General features: G+C 39.4%; 1 protein-coding gene across 2 annotated transcripts in view; it reads left to right on the forward strand.

Annotated features, from left to right (window-relative positions):
• The window catches only part of CDH8 (cadherin 8), a 152300-nt gene that overhangs the window by 70555 nt on the left and 61138 nt on the right, over positions 1-20607 (forward strand). For both annotated transcript variants that reach the window (XM_058846238.1, XM_058846239.1), the window contains 3 exons: positions 2826-2945; positions 14705-14872; positions 18644-18831. In XM_058846238.1, coding sequence (XP_058702221.1) covers positions 2826-2945; positions 14705-14872; positions 18644-18831 — 476 coding nt within the window. The remainder of the gene's footprint in view (positions 1-2825; positions 2946-14704; positions 14873-18643; positions 18832-20607) is intronic.

Raw genomic sequence — 20607 nt, forward strand, 5'->3', positions numbered from 1 at the left:
TGTGCTCTGGGATGTGCTGGGATGTGCTGGGATGTGCTGAGATGTGCTGGGATGTGCTGGGATGTGCTGGGATGTGCTGGGATGTGCTGGGATGAGTTGGGATGTGCTGGGATGTGCTGGGATGTGCTGGGATGTGCTCTGGGATGTGCTGGGATGTGCTGGGATGTGCTGGGATGTGTTGGGATATGCTGGGATGTGCTGGGATTAGTTGGGATGTGCTGGGATGTGCTGGGATGTGCTGGGATGTGCTCTGGGATGTGCTGGGATGTGTTGGGATGTGCTGAGATGTGCTCTGGGATGTGCTCTAGGATGTGCTGGGATGTGCTGGGATGTGCTGGGATGTGCTCTGGGATGTGCTGAGATGTGCTGGGATGTGCTGAGATGTGCTGAGATGTGCTGGGATGTGCTCTGGGATGTGCTGGGATGTGTTGGGATGTGCTGGGATGTGCTCTGGGATGTGCTGAGATGTGCTGAGATGTGTTGGGATGTGCTGAGATGTGTTGGGATGTGCTGGGATGTGCTCTGGGATGTGCTCTGGGACGTGCTGGGATGTGCTGGGATGTGTTGGGATGTGCTGGGATGTGCTGGGATGTGCTGAGATGTGCTGAGATGTGTTGGGATGTGCTGGGATGTGCTCTGGGATGTGCTCTGGGATGTGCTGGGATTTCCAGAGAGGGGAGGTACAGCTGGGCTGGGGATGGCTAGCTGTGGGAACAGCAACACAGAGCCCTGGCAGTGGGTGTGAGTACAGATGAGCCAACAGGACTCCAACACATTCCCATCAGCTGCAGCTTCTCAAGCCCTGTAACTCCTGTGGCCAAGCCACAAAGGGGACTTTTGTCCCTCTCTTCCTGCAAAACCCACACTCGAGGTTCCTGCAGACCCCCTTGCTGCTGTTCTGTTTTCTGCAGCCTGTGCCATGGCCTCTGAGTGTGCCATGGCCTCTGAGTGTGCCCCAGGTTGTGCTCTTCCCCTCTCTATTTATTGAAGGAGGATGTCACCTGCAGGCTGAAGCTGCTGAACTTGCCACAGGGCTGGGCACCAGGTGTGTCACCTGTCCCCTTTATCATTTCCACTCAGAGCAGCCTCTGTCACTGTCTGGTGGTTGTCATGGGGCAGACAATACATTTCTGATGTTAATTCCTAACAAACTAAACACCAAGCTGAGGATAAAGCCCATTTCTCAGGCCCCATGACAGGTTAGAAATGATTCTGTTAAAGGTTAGGTATGAGATCACCTTTCAACATAAAATACAGTTAAGCTTCAAAACATGAACAGTTTGCATATTTATAAAACAGGCTCAGCAAGCATCTGTCAGAGAGAGATGTGACATAATATTCCTTTTCCACGGGATGTGCACCAGCTGCAGGACTCCTCTGGCCCCGGCTGAGCCCAGGAGAGATGATGGGGGGACACTTCTCCTCTGCCTCCCTTTGCTGATATTCTCCCCTGTAAGAATTGGTAAATTTACACAAAAGATAAATGGCCAATACCAGCCAAAGCCATTTTTTTCTCTTATGAGATGTATTTCTGCAACCCACATTCCCTTCACTGGGAATTATCCCCATAGCAAACCTACTTCAGTCTCTGCAGAGCTTGTGCTCCCTAAGAGAGGTGTTCTCCACCCTCCCAAATCCTGCCCTCCCAAACCCTAGCCCCACATCTGCTGTTCTTTGTGGGAAAGAGTGAAATGGCAGCTGTTGGGTCACATGCAAATTATATCTAGATATGCAAACATTTCTCTAAATAATTTCCATGTGCTGTAACCCACAAAACTGCAGGGAGAGAGGAGAAGGGAGCACAGGGCAAGGACCAAGGCTGTGCCAAGGGGATCTCCTTCCCTTTGCTCTGCTGTCCTGAAGGGATCAGGATTCACAGCACACCGAGGCTGAGAAGGAACAGGAGGCTATTTTTATTGACATATCCAGAATTGGGGGTTTTTAGTGGGTGCTGTAATTATTTTCCTTTCTGAACGTAATTCATCCTTTAACCTTTCTCCTTCTCTTGCTTTCTCTCCCTCTGTAGATATTGTCTCTATTGTCAACCTAATTAATGCCATCATACTTTTATGTCAGCCAAAAAAAACCTCTCTGCAGCAACCTTAATGCAACCAACTGAATTTCATTCCATTTTGCTTCTTACAGAAATGGCAAGTGCTATATTGTCTAAGAAATAAAAAGGGTAATTTCCTTATTTTTTTTTTTTTTCTATTTATTTTCTGTCAGAGTATGGAATTTATAACTCTGGCTGAACAATGGCCCCCTGAGTGGCAGAGACTCATTTCAGAGACAATTGCTGTTGTCCCAACTCTGTCACTGTGGCCACATCAAATCATTATCATGGCTGCAAGCCAAGGGAAGAAAAAAGAACCCTTTTTATTATTGTTTTTCTATCTGGTCTCTGTAACTTGGCAAAGTTCTTTCAAATGTGAGTTTGCAAGTCTTAAATGCAACATATTATACTGTATTATTAACCTTGTGTTTTGTATCCCTTTGATATGTTTCCTTTGCAAATGCTGAAGTCTACACAGATGTATCAGGTGGCTTTAAATGCATTCTACAAAGAAACTTTAAATAATACAGATACTAAAAGGGCTTTTATTCTACCCAGAAATTCAGGCTGCTGGCACATAGCAGCTTGAAGGAAAATGTTTTTGTTTCTGTTCCACAAGTAATATTTTAACTTGTTACTGATATTTTTCCTTCTTTTCTTATTGTTATACAGCTCACAAGGAAATGAATTTTTGTTTCAAATTAGTTTTTGAATAAGATATGCAAATTCCTAGTGAGTGTAAACATTAATTGTGTGTATTCTTTCTATTTAGGCACCTTTGTTACTAAAGTAACAGCTACAGATGCAGATGATCCAGTGTATGGAAACAGTGCCAAGCTGGTTTATAGCATTCTGGAAGGACAGCCTTACTTTTCTATTGAGCCCCATACAGGTAGGTGACTCTGAATAGCAACCCCTGGCTCAGGAAATCACCTCAGGCTGCTCCAGGGGAGGCTTAGATTGGGGATTTGGATGAATTTCTTCATGGAAAGGGTTGAGAGCAGGGGTGGGGTTATAGCTGTGTGGGGCCATGGGCAGGGTGGGCTTGGCAGTGCTGGGGAATGCTTGGCCTCGATGTCTTACAGGCTTTTTCCAGCCTGGAGTAATTCTCTGGTTATGTTATTTATATATGCAGAGGTGACCATCCCCTGCTTCCATCACCCAGGTGTAACTCGGGTCTCACTCGTGTTCCTCAGAGTCTGATCCTGGGGAAAACCAGGAAAAATAGGGATTAATGGTAGTGGGGGTGATGGCAATGATGCAGAAGTTTCTGGAGCAGCTGGAGGCAGAGGAGGAGCTGTGTGACAGAACTGGTGAGGGAATGCAGGGCTTGGCCTGAGGGGTGTGAAGAGCACAATGTGTTGTTCAATATGAGTCTGTAACATTCCCAGCTAAAGTACAGGGTAGCTTGGGAATTTCAGTGAATGTATTTTGTGTTTTCATTCAAATTTCTTTTTCTTTCTTGATTGGTTGGATCAATGTGGGGAGAGAAAGAGCATCAATTGTGAGTGTTGGTGTGAAGTTTTATTAGCATGCATTTAGGGTGATTTTATTTCTCTGTGGTTTTGTAGTCTTGAAAGTCATCTCCAAGAAGTGACAATAAATCCATTCCCTCTTGTTTTCTGTACATAGGTTGTCCATACAGAAAATTCATTTATTTATGTCTAAAAATCAAGTTTTAAGGTGATTTGATAATATTTCTAATGATTATAATAATATGATAATATGATAATATTCTGTCACTTGTTACTAGAAATCCTTTTTAATCACTGTGAGTTAAGCAGCTGTGATCTCCTAAGGAGAACAAAACTAAAACTCCTTTTACAACTTACAAACAAATGCCTGAATTTATACAGCTGTAAAGCACTAAAACAGTAGTAAAAATTCTTGCCTTTGTGCAGAGTAACAAAACTATAAAATAAATGCTCAGAGAAAATATTAAAGGATGATTTTGGTAGATTAAGTGAACTAAGTTTTGTCACCAACATTGAACACAGTATCCCTGTAATCTTTAAAAGCTTGAATTTCTTGAAATCTTTCTGATGAAATTGCATTGAATTATTTCCCATTCCTAGAAATGCCCTAACTTGATGGGACTTCATGTAAATAGTCTGCATCAATAAATATTAATGGATTAGCCCAAAATGGGTTTTTCTGGTTGAAGGACAGCCATCCTAAATGTGAAAGGGATCTCTGGAATGTGATTCAGCCTTTTATTTTTACCCTGCATGTAAAACAGAGTTTTGCAGAGAAAAATTCTAGCACAGTACAATGGAAAAAAGAGCAGTTTGTTCCAAAAATAAGTGTGTGAAGAGTGTGTTTATTACTGAAGGCCCTTAGCTCCTGTGGCTCATTTGTCACAATCAGTGGAAATATAACCCTGAACAGACCTCTGGTCATCAAGTATCTAAATACACTGTTTGGTTTCTTTAATATTACAAATTATTGCATGCAGTAGTGACTTGTGTGATCTATCTTAATTAGAGGGGAATTGACTGTAGGGTTTTTCTGAGTTTCTGCTAGGGGAAGTTAGTGCCTTAGCATGGGAACACATCATCTTTCCTGAAGGAGCTGAGAAGTGCATTCTCCACCTACACAGATTTTCTTTCACAGAAAAATGGCCTGAAAGAAATATTCCAAATGTTAAAAAAATACTTCATTTTACTTCATTTTCTTGTTTGTATTTCATTAAACCCTAATGCTCAATCCAAGGAAATAACTATTCCTCACCTAGGAAAGTGATTCCTGCTATCATGAAAGCAGAGAGTTCCAAAGCTTCTTGGTGAACCTGAAAATCAGAGTTTTTTTCCTGTTTCATTGGCCTTAATTCTCCCCTCCTCCCCTCATTTCCAGCTACAAATATTCCCTTGCAGAGCAGTTCAGTTACCATGAAAATGACATGTTAGTGTCTAAGGGGAATTTATTGACAAAGAATTCAACTGTGGCCACAGTTCCTAAGTGGCTTCATCTTATGGAGCTGCTTCTGAGTGAATAAATGGTTTCAGATCCCCCATTTTTCTACATCTGTGGAGAACATCAATTATCTTCTTTTCACTACAAGTGGCTGAGTTTCTGTACTGACGCTGTTCCCTGTTTCTTTGCCACCTCTGTGTAGTGCTCTTTGTCTGTAGTGGAATTACCATCCTACTCTCACCAAACTGCACACATTTGTTTGTTTAGGGTATAGAAAATAGAAATACACATAACATTTTAATCATTAACCAAACCAGATGCAGGTAGCTATGTAGAAACTGCAGCCACATATACAGGGTGAAAAAGATTCTTCTAAACCAAAATGTCCAAAGCAAACACGAAGTGTGCAGATGTTGGTTTCTTCATATTTGTCCAATCTTTGTAATGTGAACCATCACAATTCTCAGTAACTAAGCCAGGAAAATGCATTATCTTGTAGTCCTCAGGACCCTCAGGGGAGGTTTTCATGTGGGAAGGTGTTTGGATACTGTTGTGACAGTGTACAAATTAAAACAGAGCAGGTATAGTAGTGTTTCACTCCAAACAAAGCAAACCTGAAGATGATCCTCCAAATGTGATAAATATTTTAGGGTTTGAGGGTTGTTTGGGATATTTTTGGGGGTGTGAGAGGGAATGTGGATGTGTATAGCTGCATTTTCTCTGTGGTTACATTTCATTAATGCCCTGATAAGTTGAAAGCTTTTTCAGTTAATTAGAAACAGAATTGTTTCTGAACACAGGTATTGTGTCTTCCCCTAAATGGAATCAGCATTTTAAGAAATGGGCTGTGTGAGAGTGATCCACTTCAGAATGTAAATATTTTCTGTCATTCATAGGAGTGTATCAGGTGTTATCAAAAGGAATAGCTCTTGAGAGCTGATCTATTTACTGTTTTTCTAGATGACTGGCCATTTATTATTTTTCTTAGAAACCAAGAGTAAATGTAGATCTGTGCAGCTGCCAACACCAGGGCAGTACTGTCTGTAATTTTTTAATCTCCTGGCTCAGAGTAAGGATTGTCTCACCTTCCTGCTTGCTTTTAATGGCACATGGAGAGGGAACCATGAGGAATTACCCAACCCAAGCCACCTGATTCCTCTGCCTCTGTCATCCTCAGAACAAAAAGAGACAGCAAAGGGGTAGGACATGGCTTTGTGCCTGTGCTAAGGAAGGATTGTCACACCTGAGGGGAAATGTGAGGGAAGCAGTTTCTTATTCTCTGCCTTGGAGGAGCAGGATGTGGCCCTTGTGTGAATCACTCTCAGCTGGAACTCACATTACTCTGCCTCCTCACTGAAACAATTCTATAATGCTGGGCACAGAGAAACAAGTGCTGGTGAGTGACCCATAAAACAATAATTTTCCATTACCTGAGATGAAAAATGCATATATTGCTGCAGTTCTAGTTTGCAAGTTCTTCTGTAAGAGTTATAGACACATAAAAGGAGGTAATTCGGAAGTTATTTTACACTCAGTGCTCTGAACGTGGCTTAGGGTAAATGCTTGTTTTGATGGCTTGTTCTGCATATTTTTCACTTTTTGTAGGTGAATTTTCTTATGACCACTGGTTTGTTGAATAGAGGGTGGATATAATTCATACATGACAAAGATACAGATTTGGATTTTTCTATGAGAGACAAAACTTACAATGTGATGGCATCAGATTAGTAACAGAACTCATGGTGGGCTGAAATATATTCCTTATATCATTATGGTTCCATCTCAGTAACTGATGCCAGGCTCCCTGCCTAGTGTGTTTTATTTATAAAGGTACACGAGTTGTATGGATTCTCTCATAATCCAAATGATGACAATCCAAAAGCTGGGAAAGGGGGTTCCTTAAGACTGCTAAAAGTAGCTGGAGTACACTTCTCACTTTTAAGCTTTTTCAAGGATATTAAATCATGACTGTCAGCTTTAAAGTAAGATTATCATAATGAAAAGTAATATGAAGTGACACTGTGTTCTACAATATAGGGATGGCAGAGGAAATACATTTTCAGCTGTGTCTGACTTATTTACATTTCACATGAACTTAAATAATGTCACTCCTACACATACCTGAAATATAGTTACATGAATAAGGCAAATTACAGCAAAGCCCTACTGCACTGGGAAGCACATGGGATTAGTGGAGCCCTTAGTCTGGCTGAAAGAGAACAGCTTCTAAGCACTGCTGTCTTGGATGTGGGCATTTGGTACCAAGCCAAGGCTCAAGGAGCTACAGCTGAGATGGATGGAAGAGTCAGCAGACCCAGAAAGCTGAAGTCTCTCCTAATAGAATGTGGATATTTCTTTGGAGAGTGAATAATTGTGGGGTTTTTCCCTATACCTGCTTTAACTTTCAGTTGGAAGAGCAGAGGTTTAAACAGCAGAGTTTTTAATTTAGTGTGCGGCCCTCTCTGGTCCACAGTGTTGAATCCCTGAAATCACAGCATAAATGAACAGGCCTAGGAGGAATGAAAACTTCACTCAACAGAAGCCAGGTTTGAATATTTTATTTTAATTTGCAGTCTTGCCTCCATTTAGACCTTATAAAAAGAGTTCAGCAGAATGAAAACAAGCAAGGGAGGAAAGGGTATAAACCAGCACCTTTTCAGTTACGGATACATTTGTGGTATTCAGGCTATTTCTTCTGTCTAGTTGTTAATGCCCACCAATGGTACAAGGTGCCCTCAGAATATTGTGTGTGGGGCTGATGAGAGCTGTCATCATAAAAAATCACTGCTGAGATACTGAGAAAGTTCAAAGCAGCGTAGCTAAGGTCAGGAGAATATTACTTATAATGAAAGATTGATTGAACTAAATTTGGATAAACTGGATCAGAGGTGATTAAAGAAGGATATGAAATCTCTGCACAAATATTTGAGAGGTGTTAATAAAAGAGAGGCATGGGGACTGTTTTTGTAATTAGTCATGATACAGTGACAAGGAAGCACTTTAAGTTGGAGAGAAATAGGAAAGAGTTTTGGTACAGAAAGAATCTACTACTGTAAAGGGAAAGTAATGAGCTGCTAGGAACAGAACACATTCGTGTTCAACAGAGCCTTCCTAAATAGTTCAGCTTCTAAATACTTTAGATCTAAACCCTCGTGGGATTAGTGTAGAGAAAGTACTTGTTCGACATGAGTCAGAGCGAGGATTGAGCTGCTGCTTTCCAGCTCATTTTATTGACTGCTGCTGCTGCCATGGCTGTGCCAGTTACTGCAGCTTTAAAGTTAAGTAAACTCCCAACTGAAAGAATAAAAAGGAGCATGAAGTGGGATGGGTGGATGTTCTGCTTTAGCAAGTGGGCTGTAGAAACTCCTTTTCACAGAATTGCAGCGTCACAGAATCAGAGCGGTGTGGGTTGGATGGGACCTTAAAGCTCACATCATTCCAGCCCTGCCATGGCAAGGACACCTTTCCCTGGAAGAGGAGCAGGTGTGTGCAGCAGCCTCCAGGCCCATGGAGCCCAGAGAGCAGAATTCATCCCCAGGGCAGCGCTGAGGCTGCAGCGCACGCGAGGATTCCTGGAGCGCATCAACGCTCGGGCACGAGGCTGGAAACAGAGTCTGGTCTCACACTGCTGGGAAGCTTTTCATGTCTTTGTGTACTAAATAGTCTGTGCAAGGCGAGGAGATGTGTCAAGGTGTTTGTACGGAGGTGTTTGGTGGCCCTGTGAGTTGTCTTGGTGACAGCCCATTAGGAGAGGGCTGGGCTGACACAGAGCCAGAGCAGAGCTGAGTCAGTCCCGCAGCTCTGGCTCGTTAGCTGCAAGTATAAAGTGTATTATGGATCAGGAATTTAGGCCTGGGCCCTTCACTAGCACCAAGAGCTGTCCTTGCTGATTAATAAAATAACTATAAAATCACTGCAGAGACATTTGAAAACAGTTCTGCTGGTCTGCAGCTGGTAAAGCTGAGTGGCTTAAGATCGAGGCAGATTGGCATTTGGAAAAAAGCGATTTCTGCTTCTTGAGTTTATCAAATAATAGCAGTAACAAAAAAAGCTGATACCACACACATTTCTTGCGTTTCAGAGCAATAGCTCTATCATTTTAGAAAGCTCATGAGGTAGTTTGAACTTGACTGTTCCTCATGCTGAGTAGGAAAACGGGCAACATATCTAAATAAGGTGCTTCAAGGGCCTGAATTAGAGAGAGGAATTTGAACTACACAGCTGGAGCTGGAAAGCACCTGAAAAAGAATCCAAGGCTACTTTCTGTAAAGTGTCTGGTGTAATCACAGCTATTAGATTGCAACAAATGAAATCCTAAGGAAATGAGGTTGTAAATGCGGTACCAAATGTTTATTTACTGAATTTGTTCTCAGCTGGTGAGACAGTGATCCTTTCACCATGCCACTGAAAGGGTCCCAGGGAAAAGGGAAGGGCTGGGAAGTAGAGCTTAAAGCTTTGAACCCATCCTCTAAAACCCAGAGACAAGTTCTTCTGAATTAAAAAGGCAACATTATAATATGTGTTATCCAGTCATATCCTATAGGATATACTTCTAGCAGAATGCACATTGTGAGAGGCAGGTAATTTCACATGCAGTAAGAAACTTGCAGGGTCTATTTCAGAATGAAAACAAGAGCAGAAACTGCAAAAAATATAGTAATATGGGCTGAAAAAGGAAATAAAATAAACCCTAAGTTAAAAAACCTGAATTAATAAAACTGTATTCAACCTTGAGCTCTTTGTTTAACAAAAAATGCCATCTTCCCATACACTTTATAAAAATAAACATTAGAATGAAATAAGAGCATTATTAGATTCTCTACTAAAAATACAAAAATGTCACAGAAATATAAAATGTAATATAGCATTTGATTCTTCAGCTAGTCATTATATTTACTGTGTTTAATGTCTTTGTTTTGAAATAAATCTAGATCTGAATGTAGTTCATACAACTCCTGTAATTAATAACTTTTATAGAAAGTTAGGCAGCCTTGCTAGAGATTGCAGATATGTTTCCTGTCTTGCTTAGAAATGAAACAAGAAATTAGAATATTTGATGATAATTCTTATTAAGTAGATTATGATAAAGGTAAATAAAATTAAAAATAGTGGATCAGTATTCCTGTATCGCATCAAAGTGCTACATTTTTTTAAACTTGGAGCAAAGGTGGTTGTGATCTACTCATTTTTTAAGAACTATGGCACAGGTTTTCCACAGATCTCCAGGTAAAACTTTTTTATGGGCTGCTGGAACATCACTGAGGTCTCTGTGCTTCACAGAAATACAAAGAATGCCACTCATGGTTCTGAAGAAATTGCAAGATTGATTTTCAGAAGTTTGGGTCCTAAATGACAGTTACATTTAATGAGAATCTCCACCAAGATTCTAGCACAGAAGGAAGATCAAAGCAATTACTTAGCTCTTGCAAAATGAAGTAGGGAAAGTTCCAAAGTATCAAAGTATGCAAGTGGAAATAGCAGGAAGTCTTCACCAAATTGTGTGAGATGAATGGGAAGCTTGAGCAAAGCTGTTTGGGGCCAGGTTCCAATTTTGCATAGTGCTTGCTTGGTTTTGTTCCATGTCCTCAATTATTATTATGTATAGTTTTATAGCATTATCATAAAGAGATCCTTTAAAAAATGGAGACTAAAGTGAAAGCCAGGTCCTTATTTCTGTTGCATTTTTTGCTTTTCTTTTCATGAGCTGCAGCCTCTGCCACTTTGCTTCCTTTCCCCTGGACTTTTTCCGAGTGAGACAGTGGTTATTCTTCCAAATAGGTTTTTGAATGTAGTCCCTAGGGGTGCATTTTAACTGATTCAAGTTGTGAGGCAGATTGTGCAAATTGCTCAGTGTGTGCAGTCAGGACCACTGCAAAAGTAAATCCCCTTCTGCAGCTGCTTTATTTGCTCTTGAGCAGTGGGACACCGATGGCTGTTCGGGAAAAGCAACTCAGGCAAATAAAATATAGGTGCTTCAATATTTGGAGGTTTCATCCTTGGAAGGAATAGTTTGCTTCTTGACTTCTTTACCATCTAAGCTGTTTCCTGATCTTTGCAGCCTGGGGGAGAGGATCTGTAGGGAAATTCTGGGGGGTGCATGTTCAGTGGTTGTACCACATGTCTGTGAGTGTTTTCATAGCAGTAAGGTTTGGGAATTATTTCAGGCTACGAGGAGGCAAAGCCTTGACTTGGACATTATGGAGGGAAGGAACCTTGACTGAGAGTGCAGTGAGTGCCACTGGCCGCAAAAAGGATGAGATCTTCCCTTCCTGTTCTTGGCAGAGGGTTGACTGATAAATTCTTAAAACCTTGTGGGAATGGGAACACTGCAAATTCTGTTGGTGTTCCCCTGATGTTCAACTCAAGTCTCTCTTGGGGCAGCTGGAACCCATTTTGGGGTTTTATTTTAGGCCCATTATTTCTTCTCTTATCCCCAGTGGAAAAAGAGAGTGGTTCCCAGTAATCTTTACATATTTGGCTGTAAAAGCTTTCCTTTTACTTCCCTGACTATATAAATCAATATTTTTCAACACTGGACATGCTGTACCAGCTTCAGCCTTACCTGTGTGAATGCACTGGAAAGATTATTCCACAGTTCTTCCACATAAGATACTAACTAACATAGCAGGAAATGCTTGAGCACTTTTATCAGCAAATTGCTGTTGTCTCACATTCAGCTCATTTTGACTCCACATTCTCTTCTGTCTTGTGAGTCATCTGCTCTATTGTAATTGGGAAGTTAATTGTTTCCCTCACACAAAATGCTTTTTACTTGCCAAATTGAGTTGCATCCTGCTATTTTAGACTCTTCAAATTGTGAAAATTGTTTTGAACTCTAATCCTGTTCTTCCTGTACTTGCAATGGCTCCCAACTTTGTGTCATCTGAAAGGCTTGACAAGTTCTCCCTGCCTTCTGGCTTTCAGGAAATATTGAATGATTCTAGAAGCAGAACAAACCCCATGAACCACGTCATCCATCTCTCCACTTGACAGTATGCCATTGATAACTGTTCTGAATACAATCTTCCAACAAGCATCTACCTGCCTTACATTAGATTATGGTAATTCTCTCGCTTTCAGACTACTCCTGTTTGGCACATCTCCTCCTCATCCATCACTGCATGCTGAAAGTGATTATGATTTTATTCTCCATTTGTTTCTGGGTTGAACAGAAGCAGAGCAGGTCGAATGCTCAGTGAGTTAATGTTCTGTGTGCTGGATGTGTGTGTTGGTATTTGGTGAGCCTGGATTGTGTTCTAAAAATAAACAGATGGTTTCAGTACTTCCTGCAAGCCCAGCCTGAGGACTGGTGAATAAAGCAAAAGAACAAATAAATATCCTTGAGATTCTCTATGCAGAACTCTCTTGGCCTGTATTTGTCTTGATCATGATAAATAAGGATGGAGATTTTTGGTGTTTATAAATTTGCCTCCTAAGAGATACCAACACTTCCCTGTTGCTGACCCCAATTCTATGGATTCTGAATGTAGTGGGAACAATCAGCCCATGTAATTTGGATAGATTTGGTTCTTAAAAACCTTCAGTTCCTCTTATAGTAATTTAAACAGTAAACTGCTTTTTAGCTTTTTATTGTGTTTGAAATTGAAACTTGACTTTGACTCAGCTTCTGGCAAGTGGTTTATGGTCTGTGACAGAGGGTATGTATAAAACTATTGAAACAACAGCTTGTGTTAGTACCTTTATACAGAAAAAGAAACCAAACATTTTTTATGTCTTAAAAGCCAAAATTTTAATTTTTATTTTGGCACTTCTAAAGGTATTTAATCTGCTTGATATATTTCAAACCATAGCAAGGGCTAAACTGTTCAATACATCAAGAGACAAATTAAAATACCTGTCTAGGAAAAACCATCAATTTAGTGAAAGAATTGACTTTTCTCAGTGGAAACTGCAGAATACAAAATATGGCATCTCATACAACTCATCTGTAGGCTAGAGTTAACTATGTTAATTAGGTTAAAAAAACCAAACAAACATAGAAACTCTGCATAAAAAAATAATGGAGATAAAGTGTGGTATGCTTAGTACGAGCCCTATTGAAATACGAGTTCATTGATATTTGGATCTACTATATTAGGGAAAAAAAAGAATGTGGGCCAAATTCTGATAGCCTAGCTTTGCATTAGGATGCTTTTTATGAGTCATTTCACTTCTAACAATAGACTTATTTGCAGAGTACATCATTATTATTCATCAATAGTAACCCACTCAGTCCAAACCAGCCACAACTGTCAGGTACTTTCAGAATTAAGCATCATTTACTTTCCTTACCCAGGCTGCCATGGAGGAAATGACCCTGCTCTTTCACTGGCTGTATTTTGCACCTATCAAATCTGGTAAATGGGGTTTATTGTTCCCCTGCTTTCACTCACAAAACTTAACACAAGCATTTTCTTCAGTGTGTGGCAGAATAATGTGGGTTCCCTCCTGAGGCACTTTTACCTGCTGGTCCATTGGCCTTGAGGCTCCATATCCCACTCACCATGGGCTTTTTATTCCCTGTGCTGAGAACTGGGAGCTTTCCTGTCCCTCTGGACATGTTCCTGTGTCACCTGCTCCAGCTGTCCCTTCCTTGGCACTGGGGCTGGACCTGCTCATCTCCAGAGGTCCCTTCCAGCCCCAGCCCTCCTGTGGCTCTGAGTTCCTTTAGGAACGAGAGGTTTCTTTGCCTTGGCTGCTGCAGACATAAAACAGAGGTTTCATTTTCCTGCAGAACTATAAAATATGTGAGGCAACAACCAGAAATATTTTATGGGGAAAAAGTGGCAAGAGTGTAGGTTACAAGCCAGCTCTCATGTTATATTTGGTGGTTTATGGAGGAAGTGTATTGCTTTATCATAAATGCCTTACACCCCCTTGCTCTTAGCGTGGTCCTCAGCCATGAAAAGAAAGTCTGATCAGGTTCTTAGTGTTATATTGTTAAAGGTAAATGGATATTTAATAAATATTAGCATTTTCTTTATCATTTGTAAATTTTGGAATTTACTAAAAGGCGTCTCTATTAATGCAAAAAGAATATTTATTCTACATGAATAGGTAATCTCAGCATTTCAGCCAGAATGTCATTTCTAAAAAAATTAGTTACTAGAACCTGTGCCAGACAAAGGAATAAGAGATGGATGAAACCACCACAGCTATTCCAACTCCAAGAGAGAAAACAAAACTAAAACAAAGATTTGTTGAGTTGCTGTCAATGTCTACAAGGAAACATTATTTATTTTTTAATGGAATTTAAAAAAAAGGATAAAAAAAAAAACTCTCCACCATATTTCAATTAAATATACACAAGAGCAGATTAAATAATGGGTTTGGGTTTAAATTATTTTAAACACTCTAAAGAGATGTGGTTAACAGTGTTCACAGAGTCAGCTTTCTATGTGTTCTGTTTGGGAATTCTGTGGGGAAAAGATGGATTTTTGTGGGAGGTAGGGCAGAAACCAAGAAGTTTGTCAGGAATAAAATGTAAAACAAATATGTATTACAGCTACAATTAATTCTTGGGTTTTGAACCAGTTTCAGTGCACCTCTAATTAAATCAAGGTAGGTGACCTCTAATATAATTTTTTCAAAATCTCAAATTATTCATCCTTTGTATTAAGAGGCAACCTAACCGGGCCTTTGACATTTTTATATACCAATATTTGCATATATCCATAAAAACATCTGCAAACTGAATTAGTGTCTGTACCTGACTGTTTTCCCCCCCCGTTATTGTAGCTATAATTAAAACAGCTCTTCCCAACATGGACAGAGAAGCCAAAGAAGAATATTTTGTGGTCATCCAAGCAAAGGACATGGGAGGACATATGGGTGGACTCTCTGGAACTACAACAGTGACAATTACACTCAGTGATGTGAATGACAATCCTCCTAAGTTTGCACAGAGTAAGTGCCATTATATGTATGTGTGCTCCTATATAAGAAGTTATTATTGTGTTGTTGTTTTGTTTTTTTTTTTAATCAAGTATTATTTTTTTATCTGCATATTGCCTGGGTTTTTAATGTAATTTAAAAGATATAGCTGTTACTAGAGCAAGGTTAATAGTCCTCTGCCTGATTAAGAGCTTAGGAAAGAGGGAATTATGTCCACAGCAGTGTATGCAGATTTCTGCCTTCCTTGTTACCCCTCTTACATATACCCAAAAGAGCCTGGAGACTTCTGAAAACATATTTATTTCCTCTCAGTGCAGTTGTTTCTGTGTGCTTTGTTGCTTCCATCTCACGCAGACAAGTGACACCACTAGTAAAAGACACATATAACAGATAAAAGGAATAAAGCCTTGACTAATTAGGCAATACTGAAGAAAACAAAGAAGATAAGTCTGAATCTAGATAATTGTTGATCTTTAATTCAAAATCCATATTTTCTACTGTGGTTCCAATGGGTATCTTGCTGAGCTAGGTTAAAATGATTTGGCATCCTGCTGAGATTCTCTGCAAGCTTTGTAGTCTATTTCCAAGATGAAGTCAAAAAGAAAAAAAAGGGGAAGAAGAGCATAATGACTGGATTGATTTTATTTGGAACAGGTGCAACCTAATACACTATTAGAAACTTATTATTTTACTCAGCTTGTTCTGGAAAATTAAAGTTAATTTTTTTTGGGCCTGCATCTAGATTTTGCATCATTTTTGTTGTCTTAGAAGCATATTTTTCTAACAAGGTGCTCAGGGACACAGCATAAAGTTAATTTTTTTTCCATGTACAGATGACTTGAAATCCACTTTTGCCCTCTTCTGAAGACACAAAGTAAAATGGGTTTATCCTAGTGTTCAGCATATGATAAATATGCTTCTGTAGCCTGTAGAAAATGTCCATAGAGATGGAGAGAGAGAGAGAAATCTAATACAAATAAGCAGAGGCAAAAGCTTATTTTCAAAACATATATTTTATTACCTCATCTTAGTGGTTTTTAACAGATAAGCACTCTGCACAATAAAAGGTTTTCTCTCATAAAGCAGGAAATGCATAAATTTTTTCCTTTGTGTCCCGTTGCATTGCCTTTCCCTCAGTGTTAATGTTTTCCAACAGTTTCCCAAACGGTGCAATGGCTGTGGATGAACTCTATCACCAGCATGCAGAGGGATGTCTCTTTTATACCTGCAGAGTCCTGTGGCTGCAGCTCAGGGAGCACAGCCCTGCCTCTGCCAGCTCACCTGGCTTTTTAATGGTACCAGTATGGCAAAAATGGGACCTGAAAATCAGCAGGGGCAGCGCAGGAGCTCAGCCTGGGGACCTGAAAGTGCCCTTTCCCACTGTCCTTTCCTTTTGGGCACAGTGACTGGGGGCATCAGCAAACCTGCACTGTCATCCCTGGAATACATTTGCTCCTGGATGAGTTTTCCTGCAGCAATGAGGAAGGTGTTGCCTCTGAAGCTGTCGCAGCCCCTGCAGGATTCGAGCTTCCCTCTAGGAATAACCACTGACCATTATGCAAATTCTTCAGGAAAAAGCCCTGCATGTACCCTCACTGGGTATTATGTATTTATTGCTTTAATGATGAGCCACAGGAACATTAGAGCTGGGTTTATTTACAAATTCTGCCTTTTTAAAAGGCAGCATTGTGAACTGGCTGCCCAGCACCACGGATTAGCCAAGACTCTGCCCTTAGACAAGAGCTGAGCAGGTCTGACATTTTTTTTTTACACTGTTGAAGCACAGTTTGCATTTGCCTGGAAAGGAAAATAAGGAAGGATCAAACTTACAATAAGCCTAGCTAGAATGAAATCGAAATTCATAAGATGTAATACATGCTGCTTGCACAATAAATGGTAATGAGCTCAGGAAACAGGGTGTTTTATCGGGTTATTGTTTCCAGGCAGGACAGAAATGTATATTTATGGTTTGATTTCAGAGTGTTAGCCTCCTGGGTTTTAGAAATGAAAAAGATGAACTTTCACTACTTCTGTGATCTCTCTGAAATAATTTTACAGGCATTTTATAAGTCACCAAAGTTTTTAACCTGGCAGTTTACCACAGAATTGTAATGAGAGGAACTGTGCACTGCTGTGGAAACCCAGGGCTTTCAAAAATGCCCAGTGTGGATATTTTGGTCAGCTCAGCACTACAACACAATTCATAATTCTGGAGAGGAATTTGTGTAAAAAGAGTCAGCTGGATCATAATTTTTATTTTTTTTTCTTAATACTTTGTAAACTATTTTAATAAATCTGAGAGCTAAATTTCAGCTTAACAATGCAATCAGCTGTGCCTGGAGATTCAAACCACAAAGTGTGGACAGCAGTGTAAATGATGAACGCATAATTTAGTCTCCCAAGGCACTTCATTGCTTTGGCTGCTCATTGTTTCTGAGCCATTATGGATATTCTGAGGAATATTGATGATCTCCAAATTATCTCTAATAATTTAGCCTAGGAACATTAAAAACAAGTCACTTTGGGACCTCATTGTGTAGCTAATCCATGTATTTGTGAATTCCTCATAGTTTCCTTCCTAGTTTCAACTGTTGCTACTGCAATCAGCTACAGCAGGTAAAGCAATAGCTCCAGAACATTGTTTTTGGAATTTTATTTTATTTTCTTTATTTATTTTATTTATTTATTTGATTTTTAAAAAAAATTATTTTATTTATTTAAATTATTGCCTGCATTTAACAGATTAACAGAACAACAGGGAGGACACAGAAGAACAAAGCAAGAATCCTGTGTCAAAACTGTTTTAATTCTTCTTCTTTATCCTTATATTTATTCTTCTATTATCCTTGAATTCATTTTGCCTATTTTAACTCTTGAGCAGCATTTAATTTGATTAAATTATGTATTAACTTTAACTTCAATAAGTGTCTGTTATAAAGAGGTAGAAATGCAGGGACTCCAGAAAGATTTTTTGGGTGCAAAATGTCTGTCTTGTGGTTCTTAGAGTACTGTTAGGAACAGGGAGATACAAAAAAAATGAGTATTTTGGGTTTTACCTTAATAAAATTCCTGCCTAAAATAAAGGTTTAAAGGTTTAAAAGTTTTGAAGCATGTGTAACAAAAAATAAAATGCTGACAATTTGAACAGCGATTTCCAATGGATTTTAGTCTAACTCTACAACAAATAGTAAACACGGTAATGATTGCTATGAAAAGTTATTGTTTCCAGTAAAAAATAAATGTTGGGAGTTTCCTTGAATGTTTTCTGATTAGTTTCTTACCACAAAAGAGAGGTGGAAGGGTTTAAACAAACTAAATCAAATTGCATTTTAAAAAGTATTAAATATTTGAAGTTATGTAGTAAATATTTGAAGTTATGTAAGTGTTTACACAATAGGTGTTTAACATATTAGACCAATTTTTTGTGGAGTAAAAGCCAAAGTTTCTTGGTTCAGTTGTAACTCCTTGTCAATAAAATATCTGTATAAAAAGGTAAGTTCTGCAGTGTTGAAAGGAGCTCAATATTTGTGTTTGCCAAAACAAAACATCCCTGCAAGGAAGAAGCAGGAGACTGCTGGAAAGGAAAGGACACTCACCTACAGTACAGTGAATATTCTTGTGTGAGGACCATGCTCTGCTGCTTTCAGTCAATAACTTGTGTAAATGGGGGTTGGATCAGTGGCACATCTCAAGAGTTGGCGTTGGGGACGTGTAAACATTGAAGAGCACACAGGGGACACTGGGACCAGCTGTAATGTTTAGTCTTTTCCTCTTATTTGGAAGGTCTGTATCACTTCTCAGTAATGGAAGATGTTGCTCTTGGTGAACCAATAGGAAGGGTGAAAGCAAATGACCTGGATATTGGAGAAAATGCTAAATCATCCTATGATATTATTGAAGGAGATGGAATGGATGTATTTGAGATTACTACAGATGCCCAAACTCAGGACGGCATTATTAGAGTGAGAAAGGTAAATCATGTCTCTGTTAAAAACATAAATGTTTATTGTACATACAGCTACCCAGCCAGACTTTGCTCTGTGAGAAGATGCTGGATTTCCAGGGATTCTTTCATCTATGGATGAGGTGTCAAGCCAGTAGAGTGATGAAAAGGGATGTATTGGCCATGTTCCTCTGAATTTTCATTGAGCTGACAGCTGGGGAGGCATCCATGGGTGCTGGAAATGTGTTAATCTTGTCCTGTCTCCCATGTGGTCACATCACGCTGGTTTTGCTTCCTTGGTTCCAAAGAAGAGTAGATTACATTCCACTTCTGTGGTGTTTTAAACTTGTGTAAAATCTTGGCTGAGTATTCATCAAATATCTTCTCTCAGTTCTTTGATTTCCTGTGTAGCTGTTCAGAGAAAAATAAATCACAGTGCATTAATTAAATTACCTGATATGTGAGAGCTCAGTCTTCTACCTTTTCTTATGTTGAACTGTCTTCACTCAAAGAAAAGGGATTTCAGTGAATTTTATTAAGGAGATCAGTAGTTTAATGTGACAAGTGCCAAATTTGGGCCCTGAAGAAAACCCTGTTACCTTTTCTATGCTTGTACAGTCTTGATGTGTGTACAAGGTGAGGTATTTGCATGTACACAACAAAAGCACCACCCAATTATGTACAGAAGTATGGGGAGAGGCAGCACAGAACAAAACTCCTCTAGTAAAGCCAGGGAAACATTAATTGCAGATTTAGCTGCCATTATTTTCTGGGGAAAGAGAAAAAGCTGTTCCTCATGCTGTGTTCTGAAAAAGGATATGAATATAATTTATAGCAGCAGCAGAGGGTTTTAACTGCTTAGCATGGATCACTCTAAATGAATCTTTTTTATTAAAAAAACAAAACAAAACAAAACCCAAACCATGATATTCCAGGGAGAAAAGGTGAATCCAATGAGCACAGGTAATTAATATTCCACTTGTACCTGTCATTAAAGAGGTCAGGCAGATTGCCTGTCAAAACTTTGTATTTTCTCTTTCTCAGTGAGTAGGTCAGCTCTGTAGCTTTATAATAAACTGATGTATATTTATCTAAATTTACATTTGTTTTTCTAAAGAGAAAATTATGATATACATCCCAGCTCTTCCTTACTGTTATTTATTGTATGCTGTGGCCTCTCCTGTAAGCTGAGGCAATTAGCCTTTTGCCCCAGTTCCCCTGGCTTTATTTTATAACTGAATCTCAACTGTAATGTTGTTTCATATTTTCATTTTGACAGCAATAATAATTTTGGTTCTACTCCAGTAGATGATGTATGGAGGGTACTGCTCACCAACAGATTTTCTTCAGCATAAAATCATGGGCTTTAGACAATGCTGAGTAAATTTTCAATATGATATTCTGATTAGGCATGACTAAATGTATTGGGGTGCTGTCATTTCTGTAAAGCAAATGAAAAGCAGTTGCAAAAGTGCTACAGGAGCCATGATTGGCAAATTGTGAATATGCTGATTTATAAATCCCCATGCATAATTTCAAAAGCTTACTAATTTAAGAGCTGCAAAAGAAGCAAGATTTTCTTGTGTTTACTAGAATTTGTGAGAAAGAGCAAATCCCATTAGAGCTTGATTCATACCTGAAAAAAATCAACAGAATTTGAAAATACACATATTGAAGGCTTTGACAGACTTCCTGAAGATTCCTGTTTGTGCTCTTGCTGGTATTTGCATTGCAGATTCAGAGTGTCTATGTCCTCTTCTTTTTATCCCTGAGACATTATAATGCAAATCTTAATATCATTCCA

This window comes from Poecile atricapillus, chromosome 10 (assembly GCF_030490865.1).
Source record: "Poecile atricapillus isolate bPoeAtr1 chromosome 10, bPoeAtr1.hap1, whole genome shotgun sequence".
NCBI classification, from domain to species: Eukaryota; Metazoa; Chordata; class Aves; order Passeriformes; family Paridae; genus Poecile; species Poecile atricapillus.